The following is a 23,833-nucleotide window of genomic DNA, read 5'->3' on the forward strand; positions in this document are numbered from 1 at the left end:
CATGAATGCTAATTGCAGCTGGATCAAGGAACTGATCTCTTTTGTTACAGCTGTATTCCTAGAGCAGAAACTTGTTAACATTTTCAGCTTCTCTTTCTCAGTTTTTTTTAAATGTGTGTGCGTGAGAAGGTTTTCTAAGTTTGGTCTACTGCTTTGATTCCTTGGACATATTCTTTCTGTTTCCTCCTGCTTTTTGCATTTGTATTTCCATCTGTTTTCATTTGTTTGGCATCTGGCTACAACAGTTTTCCAGAGTGTATTGTAATTGCATGCACTGATAATAAATCAAGGAGACCTAACAGGTAAGAAAACCAAATGGCAGCCACAGGGGAACAAGGTAAAAACATAAAAAACACCAAACCCTCTATGCTTCAAGGCATCTAATGCAAATATAGATGGGTTAACTGTTCTAAATGATAGGATTCATCTGGCTTATATCTTACCTAGTGTTTCCAGTTCAAATACTTGTATCAAGATAGAAATTTAATGTAACTTGTGTTTCAGATATTTTATGGATCCCAACAACTGAGATATAGTCCTAAGGAGGATTTTCAGGTGAAGACCACAGGAAGTAAAACACATTTTCAAGCAAAGCTTTAGTGCATGTCCCTTCATCTAAAATAAACTTTAACTATATCAATCACTACCACTTATCCAAGCTGTAAGTCAGAGACAAGATTCCTAGATATATTTGGGTGACTCTGCTTTGCTACATAGAAAGATATTAAGTGCTAGGTCTTACCTTATGGTAATTATGTTAGTCTCATCTTTACATGGTGGAATTTCAATTCTGATATTTTTTTCCCTCATCTGGATACTGGCAACAACATTCACAGGTGCATGAGCATTAATTTTGGTGCGTGCTTCCAGCCCTGCCTGGACTGTGTGTGTGTTAATTCCCATTACAAAGGTCATCTCCTTGGCCATGCTGAAAAGGTAGAAGGAGGGTATAATTATGTTCATGCAGCCATCAGCTGTTGAATATTTATGGTCTCTGTCACGTGAAAATATTATTCTTTATTTTATACTAAATGCTTACCTTAGACTCATTTTGGATCTCAGCCTAATGTTGGCATTTAGTAAATCAGTCAATCTGAAATCAGACTTTGGAGAAGGTGTAATCTGTGCTTGAACTATTAAAAATAAAGAAAAGAAAGGGTTAAAAATGACCTACAGTCCTAGCAAGAATGTTTGTACTGCTAAAGCAATGAGGTATGTTACCATTTCCTGCCACTTTTGTGACAGAAGAGTAATAGAAGCTGGTCTCTGTTGGGAAGCCAGTGCAGGTGGGCACAATGCGGCGGATCTCAGAGGACAGGAGAGCTTTGGTCCACTGCCTCCCTACACCACTTTGAAGGCTACTGATTATTCTCCTTAGTGAAGGGATTTTTTCATCAGATCCATACCATGCCTGCAATTACAGAGTTCAACATGTCTAAATAAGCAGAACTTGAATATCATGATCCGTGTCATTAACCATGCCTCAGGGGAAATTCTGCCAGCAATGATTATAAATAATCCTGATCAAAGCTTGACCTTATTTGCCTTGATTAATACTAGAGACAAAAAAACCAACCATGAATTTATAAAAGGGAGAGAATGTATGAAAGTAACAGTATTTTAGTGCTTTTGATGCTTGGATTTTGATGCTTTAAAAATGATACCTGCAGTGCATTTTGGATGGCGTTTTTATCAAGTCCACCAAAAAACAGCTCTTGGCCAAACATCTTCAAGTAGCCTGATGCAAAAGGTTTGTCACTGGAGAATGCCTTCCAGTCAGAGAGCTGTGTGAGAAGATGAAAAAAGCCTGATTCTTCATAATATCTGAGAAAGCAATATCAGAGATTTTATTTTCCCCCAGAATTTACCGTTTTCAGGATTTTCTTGAAGTCATAGTCAGTCTCCCAGTCCCTGTCAGGAGCATAACCTTTGGCAAATATCTCCTGCAGTCCTTCAGCTGTTATTCCTACCTGTGGGAAGAAGTAAAGTGCAGATGCCAGTGGAGGATTGTTGTAAGAAGGGATTAGAGGGCAAACTGTGGGTAGACCAAATTACCTCCAAGGGATCAGCCACTCTTCCAAGGAAATGTGTCCGTAGCTGGGACATTGCCATAGCTGGAATTAGGCTACCCGCATTATTCAATACCAAATATTTAGCTGCCAGCCCGCTCATAAGGAACTCTGCAGAGAAATAGGCAGTAAGCCACAGCACAGTTAACTTCTAGATCAGAGTGTGCAGATTATATCTATTTACTAACTTAATAATCAATAGCATATGAGCAAGGCCAGAAAACTTAGCTATAAAACTGGTGTTCTAAAACAGTTATAAACAGAGTAGTCTGATATTTTAAAGTAATAATGGGCAAAGCTACAAGCTCACTGGTCACTGCACGGTGGTTATGCTATTTTTCCAGTTGCTTTTGTTATATTGTATAATTTGGGTTGAAAGTGACCTCAAAGATCATCCAACCTCCTGCCATGGGCATGGGCACCCTCCAGTAGACCAGTTTGCTCAAATCCGCATCCTACCTGGCCTTGAATACTTCCAGAATTGGGGCATCCACAACTTCTCTGGGCAACCTGTGCCAGTGTCTCATCACCCTCACAGTAAATAATTTCTTCATAATATCTAATATAAACTAATCAGTTTATATTAGTTTGAATACATTCCCCCTTATCCTGTCACTCCATGCCTTTGTGTGAAGCTGCTCTCCAGGTCTCTTTCACACTCCCTTCAGGTGCTGGAAGGCCACAGTTAGGTCACTCTAGAGCCACCTGTTTTCCAGACTAAGCAGTCCCAATTCTCTTAGCCTATCCTCATAGGAAAGGTGTTCAACCCATCTGATCATCTTTCTGGTCGTCTTTAATACTTGCCCCAACCGGTCCATGTCCTTCCTGTGCTGAGGGCCCCAGAGCGGGATGCAGCGCTGCAGGTGGGGCTCACAAGAACACAGGAGAGGTGCAGAAATTCCCCCTTGTCCTGCTGGTCAGGCTTATTTTGCTGCAGCCCAGGACACAATTGGCTTTCTGGGCTGCACGTGCTCATGGCTGGCTCATATCCAGGCCCACCTTCTCCAGCACTCTGAGTCCTTCTTGGCATGGCTTCTTTTGATCTGTTCATTCCCCAGCCTGGATTGATGTGGAGGGTTGACCCAACCCCTGTGTAGCATCTGGCACTCAGTCTTGTTAAATCTCCTGAAATTCCTATGGACCCACCTCATGAACTTCTCCAAGTATGGAAAATATGCCTGTCCATATCATTTACATCCAGTCACACTCTGTAAAATCAGCTTATGAAATGCTTTTATGAAACGTCATTTATGGCACCTTGACTAAGGAGATGAGAAATGAAAAGAGATTTGCCATCCTTTGCTAATAGTTCAGGGAAAGTGATACAGATGTCCTATAAGGCCAGATGGTGAGCTGTAGATTTGTCTCTCAAATGACTCAAAAACTATTTAATAAATCTAGTCCTAAATGCTGTAACCCTTACATGAAATGCACCAATTGTTAAATGATTGTTAACTATTGACTGAACTTTAAGCAATTTTTTTCTATTTATTTCTCTTGGTCTTGGCACAGTTAGATCCTGTCCTGTTTTATGAGTTAAAGCAATCCCTCTGCTTTTCTAAGTTTCCTTAGGTTTCAAGAGAAACAAAGCTGAGAGGATATGTAGACATCCTTTTTGTGCTTTTTTCTAGCCCTCTTCCCCTGTTCCTACACCTTTCGGAGAATATGGAAATATGTATAAACTGCAATTTTGCCACATTGCCTTCATTGTTTTGCTGTATGAATTTACTGTGCTATCCAAAGTGTTGGGAACTATCTACCTACAGCATATCTGCCTACATTCATAAACAGCTTCTGCAATAAAGACACAGGTATTTATGCCACCCCACTTTTGACAGAGGAATAAGTGGAGAACATTCAGTAGATAGCAATCATGATCCTATTAAAAAAAAACAAAAACAAAACAACAAAGTGGTGTCACACTGGGACATTACTAGTGAGTTGATAGGAAACTTGGAAATGGGATGACTACTTTTTCTTGGCATGAGCTTAGCCAAAGCAATGCCAGGTGTTCTGTGGACAGGACACTAAAACTGAGGCACAGAACGTCAAGTGAATTTCTTAAAGCTATTTTTTATGTTCTTACAACAAAGCCTGTTAGTTAAAAAGTTCATGGTACTTCCTGATACTTAATAAGAAATATTGCTTAGAAATTATTATATAGAATTCATTGACTTGAAGAGAGCAGGAATATTTTCCATGCCTCAGGTATTACATAGTGCTAATTCTCCAAGAATATATTTGCCATTTCACTGTAAGAGTTTGATGACACCTGCGTATATCTGATTAATGCATTGCCCCAGAGATGAGGGAAAGAAAACTACGTGAGCAAAGAAAGCAGTCTTTGGTACACTTTAATTATATGAATCTGTGCATTTTGAGAGCCAGATTCTCACAGTCCTCACACTGAGCAAAACCTGAATAACCCCATTGATTTCAGTAGCAATGTGTAGATCATGAAGCACTATTTGTGGTGGCCATGTGCGACAAATTCCAGATTAGAGACAGATTCGGCTGACGTTATTGCCTGTCATTAAAAATTCAGCATCTAGCACACAAAGATCTGTGATGCTAGGGGCAGATTTTTGTTTTTATCAAGGAAATAGGTACTGCATTACAGCTGTCACTATGGTAACTCCACCAGAATGGACTCACAGAAACACATTTTACCTGTGGCTAGTGGAGACAAATCAAATTAGAAAGCTGGAGGATGGATCCTCTTCCCATATTAGTGTAGTAGGAGATTGACTTAATTTAGCTGAGTTATGCAAGTCTAAGATTAGCATGTGTGTGAGAAAAAGATCTTGTTTTTTATTTTTCAGGATGAGGACCTACTTATCCATGGTAGCCAAATTACTGACAATTGTCTTCACCAGGAAGTAACAGCAATTCCCTGATGTACTGCATTCCCAGGCTACAGCCAAAAGAATGTATTCCACTTAACATAGCCCCCTGCCATATTGCACCCTTCTTTCTTGCTGTGTAAAAATTTACATGGCTTAATTTTAAAAGGAAAAATTAGAAGATAAAATGAGTGCCTAAACCAAGAAACACATATCTTCATATTAACAGAAAATGTATCTATCCCTGAAGGTATTTCAAATAGTACTAAAGTTCACGTGGTGTGTATTAGTGACTGTGTTTCTTTGGCACTTGCTGTCTCCATCATTGAGGCAGCAAGCACATGTATAGTATATTACTGTGATTATTACACTGTGCATTATATTTATTTCTATTATAGGACACATTAAATGGCTATGTAAAACCCACAAAACAGGGGCAAGACAACAATAAGATTTACAAAAGTTATCCAAACCATACCCCTGTCTGCAAAAAGGAGGCAGCAGTACTTGCACACTCAGCACTGTGGATTTCAGATTTTTCAAAGTCTATTAATATTGATTACTTTGAGAAGAATCTTAACACATACCAGTGAATAACAGAATTTCTAAAAACATCCAGCTCCTGATAGATAAACAGCATGTGAAAGGAGACTGTGTTTGGAGCTATAATCTCCCAAGTCTACCAGCTACATATGCATAATCACTGAGGCTGTCATGGTCATTTACATAGAAGAGTTCCTTTAAAAAATCTACTGAGAAAAATAACATACATGGAAAATAGCAAAAGCTACAATGTGGCCCAGCAAAACTGTCTTATAATCTGGTCCTTCCCTACTTTAACTACACTTTTATGTGCAACTCTAATGTAACTGGCCAGTCTCCAGATACCATACATGGATCTACTCATTCTAGTAAAGAATCTTGGTAGGAAGATGCAAGAAAAATCTTTAGACAATAACCTGATGTAGCTGTTTATGGGTGCAATGAATTGTCACATCTGAATGTTTTCAGTTTTCTGTTTCACTGGGCACAATTGTTGGGGTGAAGAGTATTTAGCATCACATTTGGATGCAGCAGGAGTTGTAGGTGTTCAACACTGGTAGAAATTAATCCACTTCAGCAGTAATTTAGGTCCCTTCTGTTTGTTTGGTGCTGAACAATGGTATGAAATTGTTAAGCACCACTGAGAATACAGTATTTGATACAGGAGCATGTGCCTCCCTGACTAATGAAAACAGAGAATTAGAGCCTCACAAGCCCTCTGGTAATTTCATGCTGGCAGTGTACAGTGCAAAACACACGGGGACATAAATACTCTTCAAATGGAGAGCCTGAGATTCTCCTATTTTTTCACTGAAGATAGGAAAATATGGAGGAACAAGATGCAGCCTAACAGCTGGCTAGGAGAATTGAGCTCTCATATTGCACAGTTTTTTTCCCCACATATTCACCAATGTATATTTCCCTACAAAATCTTCTGGATCTTACCTTTAAAGATGCTGAAGCGGAAAACTTTGCTGAACTGATATCCAGATCTGTCAAACTTGGGACTTAGTGCTCTGACAGCCATTCTGCATGCAGAAGCTCTGAAAAAGGTTGGTGAGCACATTAACATTTCAATTAGCTTGCAACAAGTGTTTCTCCTAGGAAAGGAATTTTCCTTACATCACTTGAAGATCTGGAGCTGTGCTTCTACCCAGGGCCCTCAAGTGAGAGTAGATGAAACTTGCCACTTGCATGCTAGGTTCCTTCAGCACAGCATCAGTTAATGTCATCACAATTGGAAGGCCTGGCTTGGTTTCAAGTAAAACTGCTGCAGCCAACATTCGGATTCGAGGATGAATTTTTTGATTCAGGAAAATCTCAAGGGTAATAGCCTGGACCTGAAAATAATAGATATATCCAGTTTTACTGTATGTTTGAATATTTTGCTAATAACCACCCAACACCAGTGAATGATCTGTTTCATCACTAGCACAGTAAAATTTGGATTATTTAATTATTATGGCAACTCTGTCGTTTCTTAGTCCAAGGGCTGGAAGGGGCATTATGGTAATGTGGTCTGACTTCCTACACAATCACAACCAAGGAATTTCACTGGATACTTCTACATCAAGCCTTTTATCCTTTTTTGAGCTATCCCACTCCAGGTAAAAGATATTTCATTAATCAATTACATACCAGAGAAGTAATTTCAGTAATCACTTATCACTATGCATAAAGGTACAACTTATTTCTAATAATGTGATCTTCTGGAGTACTTTCTGCTAAATAACATAATAAAAATGAAACAAATCAAACCTAATTTATTACTGGAAATCTCTATGCAATATAGGCAGCTTAAAGCAAAATCTAATGCAATAAATGTAATTTCCTTATTAGTACTTGTGGCTGACATGTTTGCCCTCAGCAATATTCACTACCAAGGCCAGTTTTGTACTGGAACCTTTGCAGTTTCCACAGGGGCACAGGAGCCATTGGCCCCAAGTTTCAAATGGATGTAGATGATGTGCTCCTGTTCCAGCAAACCTGCACAGCCCTGTCCGACCTGGGAGAGTGCACATCCATGAGCTGTAATGAAGAGAGACCCAGGAAACTTCAGCAAACTTTAGAAAAAACCTTGACTGGTTTTATGAATTTCAATATGTTGATTATCAAATACCACTGTAGACAAGGTGACAAGGATGCAGTAGGCCCAAATGAGGCTTTTCAACTTAAACAATAAAAAACCACCATGAATTAAGTATGTTTAATCAAAATATGGGTGTGTACCTAGCTGCAAACCAGGCATTGAACTGTATTTTGAACAATAAAAAAAGTAGTCACAATCACTAGCTTGTTCCAGATAGATTTTCTCCTAAGAAAATGCATAGAAAATGAAACTGAATGGTCTGGGGCACCTGTGGAAAGTCAGGCCAAAGAGCAATCAGAGATGCAGTGTTGCTCTCAAATACCAAATTGGCTTTTTTCTTCCCCAGAAAATACTTTAACTTTTACACTTGCAATTCTCTCCATTCCCTCCCTTGCATTTCCCTATCCAGCTCCTGCACACCACTAAATTGTTTCTTTATTCTTTTGGTTAAAAGCATACCCTGGCTCACTATTGTCTGTGGATCAATACATGCACTCAAACTGGGAGGCACATGCAAAAAATGAGTATAATGGAAACACTGATACTGATTAGTAGGTGAATAGTTAATGAAAGCTTTTATTTTACTTTTTATATTAAGAATTTACTTATATGAAGCAAGAAATTTCAACATCAGGAAAAAATCTTTAAAAGCTTGAAAAGGTTTCTGTTTAAAAGCACCTTGCTTCAAAGTGAAAACAATTGTAAAGTGATGTCTGTGGTACACTAGAGTATGCTGGTGTAGGCATTGTATGTGAGATCTAATAATTATCTCAGTCAGGGACAAAAGTCACGTTTAGTAAATGCTCTGTTTATGACTTAAACCCACACAATGTCTGTAAATTTGCAATTAGGATGCAAACCCCTGGTATCTATTTACAATAAAATCTGGTCTTGAATTACAATTAGATGTGACACTCAGTATTAAATGTCAATTCTCTGAAAACCTTGTTTTGTGGTTCTCTCACATACCAAAGGTGAAGTAGTACTAAAGACATTTGGGTCAATAATTTAGTTTTCTGTCTAATGTCCTTGGAAATCAAATGTTTGCAATGGAAATACTGATTTGTCTTCAACAACAATGAATGTATCCTTTTAACAGGATTTTTTTGTTGCAGTTTGAAATACTAGAGGTTAATGTCAAAAGAAATAAGACATGCCTACCAAGGAGCAGCTAAGTTGTTTTTTTTTTTTTTAATAATGTTATCTTTGGAAAAAAAAAATCTGTTTTTCCCTCATCACCCATTATGTATTAGCAGCCTTGTAAGTGGAAGTCACAAGGGCAAAGGAGGCAGCTTTCTTTTCTTACCATTTTGGGGTCTTTTAGGCCAATGTTTTTCAGGGCCATGACAGCAGTCACATGGACCCTGAGTGGCAAATCCGAGGCACCAGCTGCATATCCTGGCAAAAACTTCTTGATGTGCTTGATGCTGGCTGGATGTCCTACATTCCCAAGGGCTTTCAAAGCCAGGGAAATTTCTTCTGTGCTAGACTTGCTCAGTGCCTCTCCTGCAAAGCCATGAAGAAGCTGAAAAATGAAAACAAATCAGTTGAGTTCAATTCCAGCTCTTATCTATATTCCATCCACCAGACTGTTCTGGGGTTTGAGTTCCATATTTTCAGTTTGTTCAATTCATTTATTTTAAATATTTTCAAATTCTTATTTTTCCTCATGAATAGAACATTTTATTCATAGAACAAGTGTAGCTGCAATGAACAGCTTCTTCTCACTATACCTTAAACTTACCAAGTAAGATTTTTAAAGGAAAAAATAACAGCTTGGACCTAGTGCCCACTGCCTTTCATGGTAAGTTGGGAACCCTGAAATAATGCTGCTTGGGCATCTCTCTCATGGTTGAAGAGACAGAGATAGAAATACAGATACAGTTCAACCTTCAGACCCTTAAAAACAATTCCTGAAGGTACGGCTAGTGGTGGTGCCCTTAACCAGCTATGACAGCCTCTTTTCAGTGTAGATTAATAGATAGAAAATGAGATCTCTGCCAACAACTAGGTAATTTTACAGCCTTCATTGTAAGCAACTGGATCACACTTCCATTAGTATGGCATGGTTAGAAGTAGTTGTCTGAAGGCTGAATAAGAGCAAAGAACTAAATCCTAATAGATAACAGTTTTAATTGATATAGATAACAGTTTTAATTGATAAAAAATGGTTCTAAGAAAAGCAACTGAGATGTTAGAGAATAATTTCAATACAGATTCTGTACTTTAAAATAACACATTTGAGATCCCTTGATGGTGCAGAAACAGGCTAGTTGATATTACTAATCAAATGAAGGGACTCTGGAAAAGCATTGAATAAGCCTAAACAATCATTTGCTTTGGGAAAGAATTTTCATTCTCTGACACAAGGTTTCTCAGATTTAATTAGCTCAAGAGCATTGGTGGCAATTGTAACACAGGAGACAAAGATAGGAATGTTGGCCATGCCTATGTACTACAGGAATAACATCATGTCAGGCACACAGTGTAATTGGAGCACCCTGCTCTCACTGGGGATGGTGGATTGACGGGTGCCAAAGACTAAACACATATTTCTCTTTCCCTCCCTGTTACTGGCTGAGTGGCTGGCCTCATAAAACATGACATGCATTTTTAGAATTGGGAAATGCTATTTAATGACCACTCAAAGTGTTTTTAGGCCCGCTGATTAAAAGCAGTGTAGAACAGGGAGGGTGTTACTACTGTTATAACAACCTTATAGCCTATATTGATGACTGGGCTCTGCTTCTGGCTAGGATACATTAATTCTGACAAATTCTGGGCTTTTTTATCACTTAGTTAATTTATAAATATACATAATACCTATATTTAAAGTACTTTCGAGCAATGTCACGGGACTTCATTAATAATTGGCAACAAAGCACTCAGAGACGCTTAGATAGAAAGTGTTATGAATTGTTTGCTTTTTCCCCTCACTCTCTTTCGTGTGTTAATCTAAAGATAAAAATGCTGTATTTAACCAACTGGGGTTCCTTTCCCCAAAGGAAGCACTGTAGTGAGGCGAAATAAAGCTTTCTGAATAATGAAGAAAGAACTCAAAGCTTAATTTTTCTTTTAAATGATAAATAACCCTGTGGTTACCTGGAGACATTCAGAGCAGGAGTCTGCTGAGGAGCAGTGCTTGTGGCACAGGGACGCGTAGCTGAGGTGGCAAACCTTCCCAAGCACGGAGCTTGAGCGTGGGCAATGCTTCTTTACAATGAGCTGGGGAGAAGGCAGTTGTTTGTTACTACCATTAATGAAGAGAAACATTATTGAAAAATATGTTTCTGCCCAATGAAAGACAAAACCAAGCTTTTGATTTTTTTTTTTTTTGTTAGATTTTCAGTTAATCTGCGGGTAGAACTCTATTTGACATTGTAATTGTAAAGTAATACCAAGTAACATCTGGAAGGCAGATCTGTTTCTTTTGCAGTGTTTCGCATTTAAATTTGGCATAGCATATAAACCAAAGGGAAGAAATCACCCTTTCACGGAATGGAAAAATGCACACTATTTAAGAAACATTAATCATATTTTGTGATTGCCTCAACTATAGGTAAATCTGAGATTTGTTGTGAATGGACCTCACTACTTGGCAGACAGGGACAACTTTTATAAATGTGGGTGCTGACAGAAGGCACCTGACCACTGGTTTCTTGTGTGGGAAGAGAGCACCACCACACAATAACAGCTGGGCTATCAGGGCTTTCACTGGGGGAAAAACTCTAGTCTGAGGTTCACTGTCTACCTAGGGTAGGCAGAGACAAGTTCTTTCATCTGAGACTGGGATTAAAGCCTGTGTAAACAGAAAAAAATTGCAAAAATAATTAGACTTCCTCCTACATGCCCTTCACATTGACATAATTCCCTTGGTTTTGACAGATCTCAAATTCATAGCCATCCTTCTAGGACAATTAGGACAAATAAGTGGATATAAAAAATATGTATTTCTTGCTCCCTTCTCTTTGTAGACAGTCAGAGATCTAATCTGATGTAACTATAAAGTACATTTGGAAAAAGAGAGACCAGAAGCCACTGTTTGCAGCAATAACCTCTGTCCCTGAGGGGTATTTTAATCTTTATTTCCTGTTTCATTCCAGACTAATTTTTGCCCTTTTGATTTGCATTCTCCTCCCCTTAAGACACTCAGGAAACAAAGCCCTTTCAACCTCGCTAGAGGATATAAAACCTTTATCTTTTCAAAGTTTTTGCTACCTTGTCAAAGGAATAAATACAACAGATGCTAGAACCAGCAGAGTGGTTTGAGAGGGTTTTGAGCATCCTACCGTTGCTTCCTCCATCACATCCTGAGTTGGAGTGCTGGAGTGCAGAGCCACAAGCACTGTCTGAGTCACTTCCCAGCTGCTGAGCTCCTGCCTTTCCATTTTGTGCCGCAGGAACCTGAGTGCTCGGTGACTGGCCACTGCAGGAATTATATCCAAAATGTGGCGCCTGCAATGGGAAAGGCAAGCAGCATTTTCCAATTCTGCCTCTGGACACAGGCATGCCAGAGGGTCTCCAGCAGAAGCAGCACCACCTTTATGGGCTGTACCTGTAAGCTGGACGACTGGAGAATCGCTTCCACACTGCTTCGTAATTCTCCTCGTTTGCTGCACGGAAGAGGTGCAGAAGCTTGAGAGCTTTTGCCGGTGCATCACTGGGAAGCTGGTCCGAGGTGGTCTCTACTAATTCTTGCAGGCTTTCTTCTATCTGCAGAAAGATGAAAATGCAGGAAGGAAGCTCACATGCATAATTTCCCACATGCAGGTATTTAAATCTCCAACAAAAAAATCTGTACAATGGCTGGGCTTTACCTGGCTTTCCACATCTTTTATTTTGAATAAGTGGACAGGAAGCTGAAGCAATTCACTGCCAAACTGATACTGAAGAGATCCACGATTCTGGTACTCTTTTGGTGGGACCTGTGCCCTCTGCTTCTGCACATCAGTCAAAGCAAGTTTCTGCCTGGAATGGAGAACCCCAGGAAGAAAACATCACAAGATGCAGGGTACAAAGTAAAAAAACCCAAACAACCCACTAACTCTACTTCCCCATATGGCAATGCAACTACAAAAGGTTTTGTTATTGGGGGTATTTACAGACAGATGCATTTGGACATGCTGCTCAGAACCATACTCTGAGAAGGTGTGCACTTGCAGAACCAGGGCTCAGAGCAGAGCCAGCCTTTGCCTTCCTTTGGGAATAACTGGGCTTGAGAATTTATGGAAGAAGAGGGAGGTGAGAGGATGTGGATTGAATACCACAGGAAGTACTTGTGTCTTGAAGAGTAAACTATGGACTCTAGAAAAAGACAGATGGGAAACTTGCTCAGAAATTATAATTTAATTTAAACATTTTAAGAAGTTAATAAAACCTGCTATGTGTCTGTGTCTCTCCTGGAAGCTTCAAATGGAATTGAAAGTTTTTAGATACAATAAGAAATGCTACAATCTTTTTACTTGAACTATTACAATTCCCTCCCCATTTTGTTTGGTAAGCTGAATATCCTGGGGACTACAAAAGAAGGTTCTCATGAAGCTTTAAATTGGATTTTAAAAGAAAAGGGCCACATAAATTCAGGATTAGTCTTTGGAAAAGTGCTCAACCTTTTGAAAACTTTTTAAGAAGTAACAAACCTTCATCATTTGTTATGAAGAATAACTCCAATGAGAGACTGTCTTTGTAAATATTTGCTATCTTTTTACATTTTCAGCTAAAGAGAAGCAGCCTATCCTACCAATTATGTTTAAAATGGGTCATTTAGGACACTATAATAAAGTTAGGTATTTGTACTGAATAACTGAAAACATTCCAAAAGCAATATTGCTGTACTACAGTCTCTCAAAATCTCTGTAGAAAATTGGTGTGTTTATTTTGGAATCTCTGTGATCTTCTGTATCATTTCTATTCACTCCTTCCATATGGATTGCAGAGAACTGCTGCAGAAAAATAGCATATAACTGCTTTACAGACAAGCCACTGGAATTTGAATAGAAACTGCTACAGAATCAGTAGAGATTTTTTCTCTCTTGAAATTTTATACAATATTATTGAAAGGGCATTTGGGTCACAAAGTATAACATCAGGTACACTTGGGCAGATTTAACTCCCTCTCTCAAATCATGATGAATCTATTATGTCATTGTTTTGGGAAGAGATATATCTGCCTAGAATAGAAGGGAGAATGCTGTATTCTGAAGAGAAGAGGAAATGAATGCTAAAGATAGGATTAAAATGGTGAAACTGTAGTAAAACCTCTCTTGGCCTTGAAAGGTTCACTGCAAGAGTCTTATACTGAACAGGTCTGAAAAAAGCTCCAAGTGCCTTGATAGGTTACTTATTTTTGACAGAGAATGCATTGTGGAAATGACTTCTGAAGACTTGAGTGAGATAGTCGCATCTTCCCAACTGTCCTATATTTGTCCCCTTCATGTGGGTAATGATAAAAATGCAGAGAAAATGGCAAAAGTAAAGGTACTACCCTTCTGAGAGCTGAGAAAGGCCTTACTGAAGACAACATCTACAGGCTGCAGAAGGAGAGTGTAAAGCATCATAAGTCCATTGTCTCCAGACTAATGCTGACTCACAAAAACCTATAATTTCATAAAAACACTGCAGTTGTGTCTATCTACACCTTGATTGCATAAGATAGTAAAGCCACTTTCACTTTTTTTTTTTTTTTGGTTTAGTTTTGTTTGATTAGTCAACTTGAATATGTTCATTATATATATGAAGTTAATCAGTGAGTTACTGACACAAACTTTCTGATGTTGCTGTTTCCAATAGATACTTGCAGAAGCTAATGAAGCAATGAAGATTACAGCAGCTGTAGAATGAGATTAAAGAACACCTTCTGCACTGTGACATTCATGCACTGTGACACTCCCTTCAATAGGGCACTCCTATTTACAGAGTCCATAATTAAATAACTGATAATTTTTTCAATAAATGAATTTGATAGATGAAAAAATTTCATACTGAAAGTTTGAGCTAGGGGCACAATTTCATAGACAACCATATTCATGTTTTGCCCCAAATTTCTTTAAGAAATATGCAAAATTTGCTGCAAAAAAGCAAATGCATTTAACATGTCCTGTACCCAATTGTTTTGCAATAAAACACAATTTCCTATCAAGAAACAGTTTTGATGGGAGATTTGCAAGCTGCCATGGTATTTAGGAATCCAAAGTCCTATCTAGGTTTCTTGTGAACCAGTCTCCAAGGATCTCTTACTGCATTATTATTTTCCAGGGAACTCTCTTTCCTGAGTAACTGTCTTTCAAAGTATTTTACTTCAAATATATTAGTTCACAATTTCTCAGATGGAATTACATTTGTTTTGGCTTTTATAGCATAAATCAAATATCCCTGAGAAATAAAATAGTCAAGTCCTGCCAAGTTTAGCTAACAAAAGGTGGATAGTGATGTGCATGTTTCAGATTTACAACTAACAATCAAGGTTGTTTTTATGAGCTGTTTGGGATTTTATGTAATTAAATACTGCCAAACAATGGGCTATGGAAGTAAAGGATTTATTTCACTTATAGACCTTCACTCAGATTACTGTGTTGCTGAATTAAAGGAATATGTACAGTACCTTGCTTCTACAAGAGCATTTCCTCCTGTTATCTCATTGAAGGGTGCAAACTGGTGGATTTCCTCGACATCAGCTTGTGTAATTAGAGCTTCACTACGTGTATATTTAATTTTGTAATTGTAAGTAGCAGTTGCACGGGAATTCTTGTTCCTCTTTATAATATAAAAAAACCAATGAAACAAAGAAAATAAAAAGTCATTGAACTTTGAAATTCTGTGACTAGAGGCTATTACATCACCCACTTCAACTCATTTGTTTTCCAAGGCTGTTTTGTTCATTGGCCATAAGAGCAATCAATGTGAATTCTGTGCATGGGAGAGGTCAGGCACGCTGCCTGTCTCCATTACTTTTACTGCTAAGAAGTATTAGCTGCTTTTTCCTTTTCCCAAATCTAAGTAATTGGTCATTGCCTCGAGAAGCAGACACATTTTTCTGAGGAGAGCAGCTGCATAAACCATGCAATCTTTTATTTCAAAGACAGGATTATAATAAAATTCAGCAGTACCTGTCTTGAATAGCAGAAAATGGACATCGTGACTATTTTTTTACTCAACAGAATAGGTGAATTAACTCATTCTGATAATTACTGGTTTCCAAGCCAGCTAGTTTGAGCTAGCTCAAGTGTGCTTGCAGTACATGACAGTGTGCAGCCCAAACCTCTGCTTCTCTGTGGGATCATTTTCATACAGAAAGAAAATATTGACAACTGGATACAGCAGATCTGATTGCCCCCTCATTTTTAGTATTTCAAATTAAGAGATTGTGTGAATATCAAATGGTGTTCTGAATAAGAATTTAAAATACTTATACATAATACCACTTTGATTTACCTGCTGGCAGGTCTTACATGGATGAGTGTATGCTGAACCTGTGACAAATTGAACTTTCTCTTCACAGCTGTCCAAGTCCTTGGATTTGGTCACATAGACTAGGTTTGCTCTCTTGTTTTCTTGAATTGCATATGTTGTGTTACAAATACCTCCAATCCCAGCCTGGCAAAAATTAGAACAGGATCAGAGAAGGTCACTATTATGCAAAGCTTCACTTTACTTTAAATTCCTGTTTGATTCTGCATTTTCAAAATTACTAGTAGAAATGAATGCTTTATTTTTCCTTATACTCTTCAGAAGCAAAATTGCAATGATCATTACTTTAATCTCTTTTTTACAAGTAGTTTTCAGTAACCCAAATCAGCGTTACACGGAGAAATAATTCTCCCCAAAGTTTCACTTGGAGTCTCAGGAAAGGGGCATAATAATTTTCAGTTAGAGCTGTTGATTATGAAATATGTTTTGAGAAAATACTAATAAAAAAGGTGTCAAAATAATTTGATCAGTCAGAATGAAATTTTAACAGCAAAGTATTGGTTGGAGATGTCATTCTGCCCTCAAAACTTACTTTGTCAGAGAGTTTACAAATGCCTATGGAACAGGCCTTGCAATATCTGTCACAATATGACCAGCAATAATTAAAAAAAAAATCAGAACAAAAGAGTTTTGATTGTGGGTCTTCTTGAGTTCACAGTTTTAGCTGAGCTCTTCAATAATACTTTGAGCATATACATTTAGAAGAGCTTTTAAGTCTCCTCAGTCAGTGAGATTTTTGTAGAGGAAAAATGCTTGATGGCATTTTAGGAGGAAGAGTTATTCTCCTGATTTTTTTATTTTTGTTGTTAATAGCACAGCTAGTGCAGAGACCAGCTCTGGGCTTTGTGAGAGTAGAGAAATGGTCACGTGGTGTTTAGGAAGCAAGATGTACTCACTTCAGCTTAAAGAATTCCCTGAGACACTGTGTCCTTGGTAAAGGCTAGAAATAGGAATTGCTCAAGCTTTTTGGAACTCTTGCACTCTGCAAAAACAGGTGTGAGTCTCTGCACACTGCAGGGTATGTGGAGACATCCAGACTTTAAATAGGAATGTCCAGCCCAGAGAGTTCAGTGGGATGAAGCAGACTCCTGCCTAGTTGAACTTCATGGCTGTGCGCAGTTTATGGCTAACTCAGATACCCTGAACCCACAGGATGGGATGTACACTTTTCCCAGGTTAGTCTTTTAAACTTCTCTGCAGACCAGATTATGGGACTAATAATGTTTATCTTCCTTTGCAGAGTGACTCAAGTTTGTCAAGCATGGGTGCCAAAGCTCATTAATCAGTTGCTGTCTGAGAAAAGCAAAGAAAACTTGGAAATTATTCCAGAAGGTGAAGTCACATCTATTGCCTAGTGGTATGAGTAGAACGTATTGCTAACTGAATTAGAAAGAATTAAGATGTGAAACTACATATGAGAAAATAGTGTTGCAGAATATCCAATAACACCGCTGGATTTTTATGTGCAGAAAACAGTGTGCAAAAAATTAAATCATCTAGTTCCTTTCCCAGAAACAACTCTACTTACATAGAAATAAATTTCAAAAAATTAGAGTTACTGTGGTCTATAATTTCAATAAAAATATTATGAAAGTAAGATAATTTCAATGTTTTTGCTGATCTCTGAATTGAATGTAGTCTAATCAATGTAAATATGGTTTCACAAAAACTAAACACATTGCAATTTCTGTGGTGAATAGCAATATCAGATGATTGACCTTGACTAATATATTAAAAGTTGAAAAACAGTGGAAATTCCAACAGAGCATCAACTGCAACTGTCAAAGCCGTTATGGTAATGTTATGACATATATACTAGTTTCTTCCTAAAAGAGGAGATAGAAGAGATTAAAGTATATATGATTGGTAGAAAAAGTCAAATTACTGTTATTTTGACTTTAATATTAAACTGTATTTTCAAGCATGTTTTATACAGTGTTCACATTTTATGTAGGCTTCATCTTTCACAGTTTACTTTCTCTGGAATCACAAGCCAGATTTTCTAAGTGTTTAATTCTGCAAATGTATTTTTTGAAATACTTTCATCAACCAATTTAAAAATATGCTCTTCTGTTGTCCTGTTTAAGCATCCACCAAATGTTGTCCCATATGAGACTTAATCATGATTTCTCAAGCTTAGGTCTTCCTCTAAGTAAAGTTTATGTCAAAGATTAATTCAGAAAATGCGGTAGAAGACTCTGAAGTGAAAGTTGATTTATTTACAAAGGCACCACAACTGCCAAAGCTCACCTCCTGTAGACTGTATGAATTCTGCATCTTCTTTATGCTCAGCTCCAGCACGTTCATAATCCCTCTGTAGATGTTCAGACCATCATCCGAGACAGAATCAGGAGCCATGATGTTCCCAACGTGGCCATTGCTGTACTCAAACTTGATGGGGTTACTGAGCTGCCCGGTGAGGACCTGGGTCAGTTTCAGCGACCGAGAGAACGAGCTCGTGGGCCAGACACCATTGTACTCCGCGGCTTCGATCGAGTGAATCTACAACACAGGGGGAATAAAACTCCTCTTTCAGGTTTTTACCCCAGTTAGCTTTCTTTTCAATACACACAAGCATCTAGAGCTTTAATCACATCAAAAATAAGCTTCTTCAAAAGGGAAACGTAGACGTTGTCATTTAGCATAACTAGTGTCGATACACATATTTCTGTATATAAAAGGAAAGAGAGCACTGCAAATGGCTGATATTTCCACAGCCACTGCACTCTGTTCTGTTTCATGGACAATCCATATTGCCAAAAGGTTGACTTGTGCAAAGAAATGAGCCAGAGAAGAGCCACATGCAGCAGGTTGCTACCCAAAAGTAGTATGGAAGATCTGCAGGAAATTGCAGGAGAAAGTTAATGTTGCATAAAGCATCATTAACTCCTGTTGTGAACTCTGTCATTTCCCTCACTGGGGTCACAGAGAGCAGGCAGCAATGTGAAACTAATAAACACATGGCCTCTAGGCCAGCCAGACATGCAGAATTAGTTTGAGCAGTGGACAGCAGGTTACAGAAAATGTCCTTCCCTATACATTTTGCTGTGGAACAAAGGCTGAGGCACTGGCTTCAACCCCACTCTGCACTTCACACTCCAGCCTCAACATGGGGCACATCCAAACAAGTAGAAAGTTGTGCTAAACTATGCATAACTTGAAAAATTCCTACCCCAGGGAATGGGCATGTTTAGCTTAGTTTCTCAGAGGACCCTTCCCTTCTATATATTTTGACAATTTGAGGAGACTTTTCTCTGACACCTCAGGCTGGCGATGTGGTGCAAGACACAGATTAATTTCTCAAAAAGCCACACAAACTAACTCCTCATACAGAAAATCGCTGGAGACTGCACTTTCATATTTATTTTTGTTATTGTTGGTGGAGATCACTGCCAACCCCAGTAACTGAAGCTTACAGGGAAGGCTGCTAGAGAGTAAATCCCTCATGCTGCCTCTTGGACATGCTTCTGGCATATTGCATACAGGCAGGTTTGGGACTGCTCTGCAGGGTCAGGCAGAGGTAGTTTTCCCCAGCCCTTGGGGCCCAGGCAGGACTTAGGCTGTCTGCTTGGTTTTGAACACAGCTGGCAATTCTTACTTGTAGGTTTGTGATGAAAAAATTGTCAGCTGGAAACTGCCCAGGGAACACAGCCTTTTGTTTGGGCTGAATGTGAACCAGTAGGCTGCAGATGAAAGTTTAATTCCCTGAACCATCCCTCCAAACTGTCTAATTTAAATATAACAGCAGCAAAATAAACTTTTCCCAGAGAAGAAGGGAATAAATGTACTATTACTTTTAGCTTAGAACTTGCCCAAAAAGTTACGGGTTTTTTTTCTCCTTTTCTTGCCTGAAATTATTTCTGAAATGGAATCTTTTCACAAATGCAGTAACACCAGTAAAATTATGTTAGAATGTTTTAGAGAACAGGAGTCAATTTTTGGTGAAGACTCACTCTGGCACACCAAGAGCTGTTCAGGCAGGAATGAAGGAGGATCTGGGATAAGGACAAGACTGCTTCTGACTCTTTTCTGGCAGGGAAGCTTTCTACTCACCACTCCAGATGCATGACTCTTATTTCCTTGGCTTTTTTTGTTTTGAAATCCATCCCCTTGCAAATGGGGATCCCATCTAGATCTATGATAATTTGAACTTACAAAAATACCTAGTAACAATAGGCTAATTCAGGCTGAAAGGTTACAACATTTACAAGCATTTATTAGAAGGCCACCAGTCTTTTTAACCTAAAGTGTTCAATATGCCAAATTAAAGCTTTTAAAAATGACACTTTTCTTCCCTGCATACACAAGACTAAGTGGAATTTGTGTAAAGCAATTGAGGTGTGCATTTCTAGATACTCATTATAAGCACGTATAGGCTCTTGTTAAATACAAAAGTGTATTCCACATAATCAAAACCCTCAGTAATTACTCAGCAAGCACTAAAAACATACTATTGAGGATGACAAAGAATATCACTCAGGATCCTTCAGAAAAAAGAAGGATGACATTAATTATGCTAAATATTGAATCACATGCAACTACTGTCGCATGTTTTATTGCCTTTTGTCTGCTGGTTATGAAATCAGTTGATTAAATAATCCTAGGTTGTACAGTTTGAAACAATTGGATTGATCCAGTAATAAATTATTGTACATTTCAAATTACGTTCCATTGTCTCCCTGACCACAAAGCAGAAGAAATCCTTCAAGCCCAAGGTTGGCTTGAGCTGAGAATTACCTTGCAAAGTGCAAATAGAATTTAGGGCACTGTATAAAAGATAGCAGTGTTAGTTGCATTATCCCTGAGTAAGCACGACACATGATGAAACCTAATAAGTTCACAAAAGCTTAAAAGAGAAGCTAAGTATGATGAGAATTTTACCTTTCAAATTGAATACAATTTCTTACCCTAATAAGACAAAGTTTTGGCCCAATACCACTAATTTCCACTTTACTTTTTATTCTTATTCCAGCTCTTGCAAGTCCTTTCTCTGGAAGTCCACTGAGAAGCGTGGTTTCATAATCAAATGTATAAACCTTGTTTTCACTGAAATCAGGTTCTGCAAAGAAATGGTTCCCATAAAATATTATACACAATGTACAGAACATTAATGTACCCATTAGAATATATGGAACAAAAAAAGATGAATTTTTTCATGTTTGCATTGCATCTGAATTAAATTAGCTGTTGTAAAGCTATATTAAACATTGATACACTTTTCAGATTCTATTTTTAATTTCACTCATTATAAGTATATTAGTTGATAGGAAAATAACTTACGGTAATTAAGATGCTGGCTCCCTGAAAGAGAACAAAAAATAGAGGAATGAAATGACAAAGAAAGAAAAACAACTCCAAAATGTGAATGTACTGTAGTATAAAAGGCTATATCTCATCTTACACATATAGCATAAACCTTTCTAATTAACTTTACTTCTATTTCAATGCCAGCCAAATGCCTTTTTTTTCTTTAAACAACAAAAGAAACAATAAAATATTTTTCCTACAACATGTTAAAGTTCACATCTGCCAGTGAACTATAACTAGGTTCTGAAACCTTTTCCTGAATATACAATTTTAAATTCATCAAAGCAGGTAAGTTAGATACTTACCCACCAGGGTTAAAACCAGGGCTAATATCAAGCCCCTCATGATGGGGATAAAGTAAAGGTGAATGTGATGGGTTTCTCTTTTATAAAGGCATGAGACATCACATGTTTCTTTTGGCACGTTAGTTTGACAAATAAGTGTCTTCTAGAATGCATATTGATCAATCAAAAAATAAACATTTCTGAGGTCATGAATGCCGACAAGTTCAAATCACCTCATGATTTCAGCTACCTTACTTTCTATATAGTTCACCATGTTTGTGAGCCCTTTGATATTCAGCAGAACACCTTGGCAGAACACGTGCTGGAAAAGAGATTTAATTTTCAAAATATCCTGCTTGCTATTTTCCTCCATTTTATTTATACAGTAAAAAAACACTAAAATTTAAACTATGCAAATATAGTTACTCCATCCTAACTGAAATAATTTAGTTTTCTTCCAGTCATGTCTTCAATCTCCTGATATTTTACTCTTCATAAGGGTCACTGCTTCGGAGACAAACCTTGCTCACGTTGAAACTCTACTTTTAGAGGAGAATTTGTGCTTGATTTTACAGATTTAGCCTTAAGTCACCTTACAGCACATAGGCATGCAATGAGAAACTGCCTTTCCATGGTATCTACCATGTCTGTCTTTGCAAGCATATCTTGTTACCCACACCTGGAAAGACAAAACTTGTCAGTATGACCATCACATTAGCCTGTGGTTAACAGTGAAAGTTTATACTAAGAAAACAGGAGGGAAATGAATCTCTTTGTTTATAAGAAGAATTTAATAAGAAGTGAGTTACATTTCCAGCAGGACCTCAGTGAGTTGGGACCATTGGGAACTTCTCAGTAGGTTCTCATGGGGCTTTTTCTGCTGCCACTTTTGGGGAAATATATCCAGAATTTCCCACTTGTAGCAATAACATTTAGATCAATCCTTAGCAAAACCATGTCAGGAGGGAGCTTGCTCCCTAACTTCAATTATATGTTTTTTTTGCAAGTGTTTAACATTTACTTTGAATTTAAACGTGTCTTTTGTTCAAATGATAAATTAAATATCATATAAAAAAACACCTGCGTACAAAGGTTACTGAGGGGGCAGGAAGGAGAGCTCAGGAATGTATACCTGGTATTTCCATGAGGCTGTGGAAGGTGCAACACAGCAAACACTGCACTAAGTCAGGCAGCCAGACTTTATCCTCCAGGAGGGGAACAAGGATTTCTCTGCTGGTGCTGTCCATCAGGGAAGAGAAGGGAGAAACCTGAACCCAGGTCCTGAGGTCTTCAACTTCAGGCCTGGAGACACATTTGCTACAGGCCCCATCAAACAGTCCTTTACATTATTTTTTCATCTACTTGGAGTGATGCCACCTGACTGAGGAATAATGAAGTCCATTACTGTGGTGCCAGGGCACCTGAGCTGGAGTCAGGGATGCAGCTGCATGCTCTCTTTACTCCATCATTGCTCCACCAGGAGTCAAATGAGGGCTCCTTCACCACCAAACCCCGCTGAAATCGTGAGGATTTTAGTATCACAGCTTTCCACTCATGAAGAGAGTGATACAGAATTGTATGGGTAGTCAGACCCTCTCTGAAATGAAATCTACCCAGTAAAATATACAAATATATAGTAGACATATGAACCATTAAAAGTGATTAATAATTACATTTTTGGTTCAGTGTGAGCTGAAAAGGTGATGAAAAATTAAGTGCACCCAGATTTCCCTTGATGTTTTCTCTTCAGGGGCTGAGTCCTGTGAGCTATAACAAGGTACACCATGTTTGTGAGCCCTGTGAAATTCAGCAGCATGCCTTGGTGCTGTGAGATGTAGTCAGAAACATCCTTACAAACAGCTACATTTTTTGCAACCAGAATGGAAGTAAATGCACAGCAGTAAAGTAATACTGTAAGTGATAACATGCACCCTGCTCATCACTGCCACAGCTTGACCTCTGCAGTAATATTGTGCTATCATATTGAGCTCAACTAGCTCCATTCCACAGGGCAGAATGTACAAGATAAAGTACAGAACTGTATGAGAAAGAATATTTATTTAAACATTGTTATTAATGGCTCATTGAAATACTGTGTGAGGGACACATACATATTAAAACAGAACGATAGCATTTTTCAAGTTTAATAAAAGGTTTTATAATTAAGGTGTAACGTGAATAAATTTGTTCTAAATGTGTAGTGAAAATATTGCATTCCTTTTTTCTAATGAA

General features: G+C 38.1%; 1 protein-coding gene across 1 annotated transcript in view; it reads right to left on the minus strand.

The window, feature by feature from the left end:
* The window catches only part of LOC100227069 (vitellogenin-1), a 45,269-nt gene extending 22,794 nt beyond the window's left edge, over positions 1 to 22,475 (minus strand). Inside the window, exons 1-19 of the mRNA XM_072932651.1 lie at positions 21,623 to 22,475; positions 21,291 to 21,311; positions 20,918 to 21,069; positions 18,261 to 18,512; positions 15,975 to 16,136; positions 15,145 to 15,296; positions 12,362 to 12,512; positions 12,100 to 12,257; positions 11,834 to 11,999; positions 10,647 to 10,769; positions 8,851 to 9,069; positions 6,578 to 6,795; positions 6,401 to 6,498; positions 2,056 to 2,180; positions 1,869 to 1,970; positions 1,665 to 1,784; positions 1,222 to 1,411; positions 1,040 to 1,133; positions 743 to 928 (exon numbers count right to left, since the gene is read on the minus strand). Of these exons, the coding sequence (XP_072788752.1) occupies positions 743 to 928; positions 1,040 to 1,133; positions 1,222 to 1,411; positions 1,665 to 1,784; positions 1,869 to 1,970; positions 2,056 to 2,180; positions 6,401 to 6,498; positions 6,578 to 6,795; positions 8,851 to 9,069; positions 10,647 to 10,769; positions 11,834 to 11,999; positions 12,100 to 12,257; positions 12,362 to 12,512; positions 15,145 to 15,296; positions 15,975 to 16,136; positions 18,261 to 18,512; positions 20,918 to 21,069; positions 21,291 to 21,311; positions 21,623 to 21,662 (2,729 nt within the window). The 5' untranslated portion in view covers positions 21,663 to 22,475. The remainder of the gene's footprint in view (positions 1 to 742; positions 929 to 1,039; positions 1,134 to 1,221; positions 1,412 to 1,664; positions 1,785 to 1,868; positions 1,971 to 2,055; positions 2,181 to 6,400; positions 6,499 to 6,577; positions 6,796 to 8,850; positions 9,070 to 10,646; positions 10,770 to 11,833; positions 12,000 to 12,099; positions 12,258 to 12,361; positions 12,513 to 15,144; positions 15,297 to 15,974; positions 16,137 to 18,260; positions 18,513 to 20,917; positions 21,070 to 21,290; positions 21,312 to 21,622) is intronic.
* Positions 22,476 to 23,833: the final 1,358 nt, after the last annotated feature.

This window comes from Taeniopygia guttata, chromosome 8 (assembly GCF_048771995.1).
Source record: "Taeniopygia guttata chromosome 8, bTaeGut7.mat, whole genome shotgun sequence".
In the NCBI taxonomy this organism is placed as follows: domain Eukaryota; kingdom Metazoa; phylum Chordata; class Aves; order Passeriformes; family Estrildidae; genus Taeniopygia; species Taeniopygia guttata.